At 39.8% G+C, this 9,622-nt stretch overlaps 1 protein-coding gene across 1 annotated transcript in view; it reads left to right on the forward strand.

Moving 5' to 3' along the window:
- Positions 1-9,622, forward strand: part of COG3 (component of oligomeric golgi complex 3) — an 85,742-nt gene that overhangs the window by 44,212 nt on the left and 31,908 nt on the right. The window contains exons 14-16 of the mRNA XM_006757185.2: positions 1,188-1,293; positions 4,608-4,732; positions 8,316-8,405. Coding sequence (XP_006757248.1) covers positions 1,188-1,293; positions 4,608-4,732; positions 8,316-8,405 — 321 coding nt within the window. The remainder of the gene's footprint in view (positions 1-1,187; positions 1,294-4,607; positions 4,733-8,315; positions 8,406-9,622) is intronic.

The raw sequence follows: 9,622 nt of genomic DNA on the forward strand, positions 1-9,622 counted from the left end.
ACACCACAGGTTAACACCACAGGGTAGGGCAGTGATGGCGAACTTATGACACGCGTGTCAGAGGTGACACACGAACTCATTTTTTTGGTTGTTTTTTCTTTGTTAAATGGCATTTAAATATATAAAATAAATATCAAAAATAGAAGTCTTTGTTTTACTATGGTTGCAAATATAAAAAAATTTCCATATGTGACACAGCACCAGAGTTAAGTTAGGGTTTTTCAAAATGCTGACACGTCAAGCTCAAAAGGTTCGCCATCACTGTGCTATAGGGTGTTGGTGGTTCTGGGACTTCTCAGCTGACATAGCAAAGAAATATATGTGTGTATACACCAGCCCATTCTTGTTGCTCCAGATTTTCACCAGCATTTTAACTTAAACTGTTTCAGTGCTTAGCCTGACAAGTGTGTGGTGATAGGTATGTTTGTCTTAAAGCTAATAGGCTTGAAACATGCCAGCCTATTTAGTTTCATGCTGTTACTTATTGTTTAATAATGGTTTCCTAAACTTTCTTTCTTCTGACTTCTATTTAAATTTATAATATTTTGGGTAGTTATATTAATTATTTATATATTACTTTAAAAAATAGTATGTAAAATCAGCCCTATTGGGATCAGGTATATGGTAGGTTAGGGCACATGGTATTGGGATTGTTTTTTTCCAGCTTTTATTATTCTGCAGGTTTGTAGTAGAAATTATCTTTTGGTGTCTGGGGATTGCTAATAGTAACTCCAGGGAGCAGATGGATAGTCCATTTGCAGGAGTTACCTTGATTCTTAAGGCCACAAAGTGGATATGGTGAGGACTATGCATGTTTCTCAGCCTGATCTGTGCTCTCTCCCATTCCTCCCTCCCTTGTTTTCTTTATGATATTTTAAATTTGAATACTTTGTTTCTGAACTTAAAGTTGAAAATTATGTTTCTTATATGAATCTTGTATATTCGAGCTCTTACTGGGTATCTTGTAGAGTTCTGAAATTAGTGGTTCAGAAAAGGCTAGGTATGTGCTTTTGAGAACAGAGACACAGTATATACTAATTTAATTTTTTCCATGTTTTGTTTTGGTACAGTTCTCTTAACTAGTCCATTTATTTATTAGTATTTCTTACTTTATAGAAATAGTTATGTTCATATTGCCAAGCAGCTGAAAACTACACTTTAATGTTTCTTCCGATTTCTCTATGTAGGAAATTGCACAGAGTTTAAAAGATGAACAGAAGAAGGTACCTTCAGAAGCTTCATTTTCAGATGTTCGGTTAGAAGAAACAGAGTCTAATAATCTGAGAAAATCTGGTATGTTATAATATTTTAGCTTCCAACTTTTATGTATTCATTTGAAAAACTTTGATTGAGGACTTGTCATATCCCAGGCATGAAAAACAGCTTGTGATTTTGTGGAGCCCACTCTTTAGTGGGGAAAGATGGACAACCCACAGACATACTAGTAATTCAGTGGTGACAGGCTAAAGGGCACTCTTAGACCATGGAAGAGGACCATCAAAATTATGAAGGGGAAAAAAATTATGAGGGGAGATGAAATTTGAGTGCAGGAAGGTTGGTTTGGTGAGAGGTGTGGTGTCTGAAAGCTGTAGTGTTTATAAAGATGAGTGTGAGAAAGCCAGGTGAAGTAAGGTTAAGATAGAATGGGATGGAGGGTGGCATGTGGGATTGGAAGACTGTGGCTGCTCTGGAAAGCCAGTGCCTGGGACTGGGGTAGAAAAAAGTAACGGAAATGTAGGGGATATCTTGGACTTGGATTATGCAAGGAGCAAACTTGTCCAATAATAATCCTGGGTAAGGCATCCTTTCTCCCCACCCCTAGATGTAAAGGTAACGCTAACGCTCAGCTCTCCATAGTACAGGCTGTGAGTGGGGGACACTGAAACTTCATGGACTTTAAAGACCCCCAGCTGCTCCCAAATCCCCAGGTTTAGGGCATTATGAACACATTGCAGACGGATCATGAGAATTCTTGCTTCATATTACACAGTGTTTTACAAAGTATCATACTTTAAAAAGATACTAGCTTGTAAGAACATGTAATAAATAACTTCAAAATGCCATGGGTATTTAATTTTAAAGCGTGCCTTTAACATTTATGTAAAATGTTTTTTTGCACTCGTTCAATAGAAACTTATCTGGCCACGTGGTAAAGCTAGCAATAAACTACTGTCCCGCAATGTGTTAAGTATTCTGAGTCAACTCTATAAACAGTTGGTACCCCAAATCCAGGTTGCTGAGCAGCTTGGGTATTCCCCAAACCAGCGGTCGCCAACCTTTCAGACCTCACGGACCACTGGTGAGGTGGTCCCCAAACTATTTTATTATGCTTGCTAGGAAGAGAGACCCACAGGGGGTTGGAATTTTGTCCTCTGAAATAGAATCTATGCCACGTCCTAGTGTACCTCTTGGTACCAGTATATATCTTGGTGCTAGTGTATATCTTAGTCCTAGTATACACCTTAATCCTAGTAAATCTCCTCAAGAGTTATTGGAGAGACTAGAATACATTTTTGTCTTACCAACGCTGGCCTTGTATGTGTTCCCTTCCCCCCACAAAAGCCTATTCTTTAACTGATACCTGGCTTTATAATAAGGTATTGTTGGCAGAACTGTAGAGACTGGTTAGGAGGTTGTTTCTTTTGAAAGAAAGGTGGTTTGAACCAGGGTGTGATGGGGATGAAGAGAAGTGTATAGATAAAAGATGTGGTTGAGGTTTGAATCAATAGAATTTGATGACACTCTAGGTGTGGGGCTGAGGAAGATTGAGTAAGGTCCATATGGAACAACACAGAGCATCTGTGCTATATGGATCTAGGACTGTGTTGTCCAGTATGGTAGCCACCTGGCATGAAATATGTGAAATATGGCTAGTCTGAATGTGGACAAGTGCATAAAATACACACCAGATTTCAAAGACTTAATATAAAATGAAGAATGGAAAATATCTTATTAGTAATTTCTACATTGATTGCATGTTACAATGATTATATTTTAGATATATTGGATTAAGTAAAATGTATTAAAATTAATTGCTCTTGTTTCTTTTTACTTTTTCCCCTCTAGCATTTAATGCCACATTTATGGCTCACATTATATTTCTGTTGGAAAGGCTACTCTAGAGCTATAAAGAGGGTGACTGGTTTAGAGATAAAGATTGAGGTAGTTGATCACCCCAGGACAGAGAGTAGAGTAATAATAGCAGGTCTGGGGAGGGTGTCTCAGCAGATGCTGACATTAAGGAGCAAATGGAGGTAGAGGAATGTTATGGGCTCACTGAGAAAGAGTAGCCAGAGCGGTCAGAAGCAGGCAAAGGTCTAGTGCAGTGATAGCGAACTTTTTGAGCTCGGCGTGTCAGCATTTTGAAAAACCCTAACTTAACTCTGATGCTGTGTCACATAGAAATTTTTTGATATTTGCAACCATAGTAAAACAAAGACTTATATTTTTGATATTTATTTTATATATTTAAATGCCATTTAACAAAGAAAAATCAAAAAAATGAGTTCGCGTGTCACCTCTGACACGCGTGTCATAGGTTCGCCATCACTGAGTCTAGGGTGTGATTGAAGCCAAAGGAGGAGGAGTCGACAGTGTATTTTGAGTAAACAGGTGAAAAATAGAAAATCACGAAGATGTTGTGGTCAGAGAGTAGGATTCTAAGATTTAACAATTAAGAGGTGAGGTAGTTTGGAATATAATAAGAAAGTCTGTAGAAAGTGATTTTGAAACAAAGTCAAGAAAATCTGTGCGGTAGGTCATGAGGGATGGAAGTGAAGATCTTTGGAGTTGGGAAGGTCTATAAATGATACCGCTTAAAGCATGGAAGGCAAGCTGTCAGACAAACTAGCTTTGACTAATATTCCTGTTTAACATTGCTTTGTTTGTTTGTCATTCCCTGACCTCCATGAATTCCCACTTGCTCCCATGTGACTATATATAGATCTGCCTCCTTTTTAATGACTGCACGGTATTCTGTAACGTGTATACTGTTCACCTACTCCATAAAGATTATTGATCACAGTTTGGGAAAAGCAATTAGGTTGAGTATGTGAGAGCACACATGAATACATACATCCTATATAATAAAAGCCTAATATGCTAAGTGTCTGACCATTCGTTCAACTGTTCGACCAGTTGCTATGATGCGCACTGACCACCAGGGGGCAGATGCTCTGACTGGTAGGTTAGCTTGCTGCTGGGGTCCAGCCAATCGGGACTGGGTGAGACAGGCCAGACAAGCCTGGAGCCCTCCTGTGGTCCCTCCCCGGCCCTGATTGGCCCCGATCAGGACTGGGCGAGATTGGCCGGACACACCCTGGACAAAACCAGCACCCGGCTGGTTTTCGCCCAATCCCCGCAGGCCAGGCTGAGGGACCTCACTGGTGCACAAATCCATGTATCAGTCCTCTAGTATGTACATACTGTATTAAATCTTATCTGTCACTGTTTTAGGTTTCTTATGGCATTCTTGATTGAAGATGAGGTTAGAGCAAGTGGATGCCTCCAGCTAATGGTAGCTAATGAGAACAGTTTATAGTTGCTGTGTAAATAAGACAAATCTACATGTGAGTGTAATGTGATTTCTTTTGCATTTGGGTTTTTAGGTTCAACAGAATCCCTCACTCCTAGACCACAGACCACAATTTCTCCAGCAGATCTTCATGGAATGTGGTATCCTACAGTTCGACGAACTCTTGTCTGTCTCTCTAAATTGTACAGATGCATAGATGTACGTGTAAATTGCTTTATCCTTATCTGTACTATAAATTGCTTTCATATATATCTGTATATATTATTATTTTTTGGTTAATCCTCACCCGAGGATATTTTTTCATTGATTTTTAGGGAGAGTGGAAGAGAGAGGGAAAGACAGAAAAAACATCGATGTGAGAGAAACACATCGATTGGTTGCCTCCTGCACAAGCCCTGACCAGAGCCCAGGCCAGGGAGGAGCCTGCAACTAAGGTACGTGCCCTTGACTGGAATCAAATCTGGGACACTTTGCTCCGCAGGCTGATACTCTCTCTATCCACTGAGCCGAACTGGCTAGGGCTAGAAATATTTTTTAAAAATCTATTTTTAATGATTTCAGACAGGAAGGGAGAGGGAGAGAGAGACAGAAACATCAATGATGAGAGAGAATCATGGATCAGCTGCCTCCCGCACACCCCACACTGAGGATTCAGGCATGTGCCCTGACCTGGAATTGAACCTTGTGGTTTATAGGTCATCACTCAACCACTGAGCCATGCCAGCTGGGCTCATTAGAAATATTTTTAAAGTGTATTTTAAGATCTTGATACAGTAGTTTGTTTGGTATTAGAATCATATGGGTTTTTTTTTTAGGTAAAATTTAAGATCAATAATTTAAGAATTCTTAACCTGAGCATTCTGTAGACCCTTAGACTCCACTATTGGGCTCTGGGCAGTCTGTGAACACCTTGATGTTGTGGGTAAAATTGTGTATGTATGCTTGTATTTGTGTTTTTCTGAGGAGAAGGGCTATAGCTTGTATTGATTCTCATAGGAGTCTGTAATCACAAATAAATTCAGAACTACAACTTAATTCATTTGTCTTAGTTTGTAGGTGAAGAAAAAGAGATGTAGAAAGTTAAGTGATCTGTCCAATGTTACATAGATATAATATACATTTAGTATTTAGATTAAATATTAAATGCAACTACTTTAATTTAGTTTTGCACTCAGTTTAAGTCACTTTCCTTAACAAGTAGTATTAAGACTACATATTTTTCTAATCATGGACTGATTTTAGTTATTTGCTGAAATTAGCAGTACCCTCTCCCCCCTACTTTTTTTTTTTTTTTCCAGCACCAGCTGATACTGTGCATTCATTTCAGGTAACAGTTACTTTAAGCATTTCAGATTTTGATTATCAGTCCCTGAAAGATCAGATTTGTCTACAGTTATTTATGGCTAGTGTTTGTTGCTGAACCAAAATAGTTTGTAAAATTCAGTGTTTTTAATTTTTATTGATTTTAGAGAGTGGGAGAAGGCCGGGGGGGGTGGGCGGGGGGGAGATAAGTGAGAGAGAAACATTGGTTGCCTCCCACACAGATTAGGGATTGAACCCGAAATCTGGGTATGTGCCCTGACCGGGAATTGAACCTACCACCTTTTGGTGGATAGGACCAACTGAGCCATACCAACTAGGTCAAAATTCAGTGGTTTTAATTCATTAAAAAAAATTAATTTGATTGTTATAACCCAAATAGCATATAGAGAAGTTACTAAATACAAGTCATGTAGTTGTTGTCCAGATGCCTCTGTTTCTTAAGTGTATGGGTCAAAGGGATATGTGCCTTCCTCTCACTATGAAGATGCTCCATCTCAGCGTAGGCCTGACAAAGTTGCACAGCTGTTTCATTGGCTCAGTATAGCACACGCTACTCAATATCTATTGTAAACGGCACAGTTACTGGGTTTTTTGCTTGGAGATTTTGAAATTCAACCATGAAGTGCCTTTTGCCCAGTTTTGGGACTTTTAGAGGTGAGGCCAGGTCTCCTCTACAGAGTACAGAGTTAGATGTCTCAGCCTTTTTGCCCAGCTGATGAGGTCTCTTCCAGAGGGAGGTTTGGACACTGGCATTACTTTTCCCCAGGTTCCCCAGTAGGCGTGTTGAATGATGGTATTATGCTGGGATTCTGAAACGTCCTACAGTGGAGCCGGGCTCCCAAGGGAAATGTGCAGGGGGTATATTCCACACAGAACCCATTGTCATCACAGGCCCTAGTGAAGCCTCTTAAGTCCTTAACAGGGATTTTAGCCAAACAGCAGGTAGGCCCGAGGACACCGCTGTGCCTGCATTTACTTTATGCCCTAGGCCTGCCTATTATTTTTTCACCTGGCTACAATCAATCTTATCCCTCTCTATCTTACCCATCAAAGGCGAGGAAAGAAAAATCCAGTCAAAACCCCATGAAGGCTGAGTAGGGGAAAGAGAGGGTCTTCAGTCTTCCTTAAAGTAGGGTCGGTGACCTAGCAAAGGGAGCCCTAATCTCTTCTTACTACAGCAACATGGATACAGAAGAGAGGGACCAAAAAGACCATAGCATAAAGAATGAGACCAGGGCCCAGGACTGTGGCCTAATAAATTTTTTTCTCATACTCACCTATCTCAAGTCCATCTTGGGTGGAATGGATACAGGGAGGGAAGCAAGGATACTGACACGCGTCCCTGCCCAGACCAGCATGCCACACCTCTGGGAAGATAGAGAAATGACAGAATTAAGTTAAGAATCATAAGTTAATGGTGGTGGGTGGGTGCATGTATGCATGGCCCAAGGACACAGACAACAGGGCAGTGAGGGCCTGGGGTGTGGGGAGGGCAGGCTGGAGGGAGTCAATGAGGGAAAGAAGGGGACATGTAATACTTTCAACAATAAAGATTAAAAAAAAGGAATCTTGTTTAACATTCTATTTTGTAACCTGATTTTTAAAACTTAATTATATTTTATAAGATTACATGACCTCCTTTAGCATTTTTTTTGATTTCATGCACAGTGTTCTATAATTTAGGTTTACTAGTATTTTATTTGTCAGCCTCTTCATTATTGAACATTTAAGTTATTTCAGTTTTTTGTTCTTTTAAATAATACTGTGATGAAGAGCTACATACATGACTCTTACAATACACTATCCGTTAATTACTTGGGATAAATTTTTAGAAGTAGATTTACTGAGGGTTTGTTTTAAAATTGGCTTTATAGATGTATTTTTTTAAATTTTTATTTTATTGATTTCAGAGAGGAAGGGAGAGGGAGAGACAGAGATTAGAAACATCAATGATGAGAGAGAATCATTGATTGGCTGCCTCCTGCATGCCCCTCACTGGGGATCAAGCTTGCAACCCAGGTATGTGCCCTGTCCGGAAATCGAACCTTGACCTCCTGGCTCACAGGTTGATGCTCAACCACTGAACCACGCTGGCTGGCTTGGCTTTATAATTTTTAAAAAACAACCTGCAACATGAGATCATATTGGAGTGAGAGCTCTATAAGGTCAGAACTATGTCAGCCTTGTCTCCCTACCACTGGTTGTGCTTCTAGCACCTGCACAAAGTTTGGCATGAAATAGGTGCTCTGGAAATATCAGGAAAGGGCCGCAGGAGTGTTTCGAGAAATGCAAATTACGAAACTTTGTGTTGGTCTAGAAAGGTTGATCTAGAATAGGAAATTCCAGGAGGAATGTTGCCAGTAATATAAATGATTCCAATCCCTCCTTGTACTCAACCTATGATCTTTTTTTTGTTTGTCAAGTGCTACAGGGTGATGTTTCTCTTTTATTTCACCAGAGGGCAGTGTTCCAAGGATTATCACAGGAAGCCTTGTCTGCCTGCATTCAGTCGTTACTTGGAGCATCAGAATCTATCAGCAAAAACAAGGTTTGATGAAGCGTTAGGTGAAACCTTGTTACCTATAATAATATTGGGGAATACAGCATTTATGTATAGGCACATACATATAAAGGCATTTTGGCAGGAGGATTTCTTTGATTAATGACGTAATTTTGAGAGAAGCTAGAATTTCATTGTAGTGCTAAATAAAGATGATACTGTGTAAGAGAACTCTAAGTTTGCTAAAGCACCAAAAATAATAATTAGGTTATAAATTCTATAGGATAAAAGTTTCTTGTTATAGCCTTAGCAAGTGGAGAGGTGCTGGATTGCTGTTTTCCTTAGAATGCCAAAACAGGGTTTTCAAGGAAACATAGCAAATTATAATCATACCTACAATGATGTTTTATTTTACATTGGTGTTTTAAATAGTTTAAATGGCCTCACTTGGAGGAAATCAGCCAGTTAGTTTGGAAGACAGGCAATTGTGGCTCATGGGCTATATGATAGAATTTGTTGCCATGACTTTGTGACTTACAGTTTTTAATCAGTAAGGGATATGGGGCTGAAAACAGCTGCCATGTGCTTCTTCCACGGCCCCTGAGATTTTTCCCAGAAGTACAGCATGGTTGAAAGTGTTGTTCTGCTAACTCTTCACTTAAAATACCACTGTCTACAGGGAGGGAGCTGTGGGGCTGTTTCCAGCTAAGATTTCTTTGCTGCTTGGAGTATTCAAACCTTGTTAACCTTTCTGGTCTTCCAGATTTATAAACTTGATTTCTAACTTCAAAGCTTTAGACAGATTTAAAAAAATATCTTCTCACAAAAGAGATTGGGACCCAGTTGCTAGGAAAGTTCTCCCTTTGTTTGTGACCACTATTGTTCTCCCATTTATGGAATGGGGAAGGAAATGACATGTTGATACGGGCACTACAAGAGGATGGAAAGTTAAGTTATAGACAGGCAGGTTTAAGTTTTTAAAAGTATTTCCAAGTCTGATTTTGATAATCCTCACCAGAGGATATTTTTTCCATTGATTTTAGAGAGAGTGGAAGGGACAGGGGGAGAGGGGAGAGAGATAGAAAGAGAGGAACATTGATGTGAGAAAGATACATTGATTGGTTGCCTCCTGCACATACCCCAACCACGGCCAGGGATTAAACCTGCAACCCAGGGATGTGCCCTTGACCGGGAATTGAACCTGCAAAACTTCGGTATGCTGGCCAACGCTCTAAACACTTAGCAGCACTGGCCAGGGCCATCTT

The sequence above is a fragment of the Myotis davidii genome, unplaced genomic scaffold (assembly GCF_000327345.1).
Source record: "Myotis davidii unplaced genomic scaffold, ASM32734v1 scaffold533, whole genome shotgun sequence".
NCBI classification, from domain to species: Eukaryota; Metazoa; Chordata; class Mammalia; order Chiroptera; family Vespertilionidae; genus Myotis; species Myotis davidii.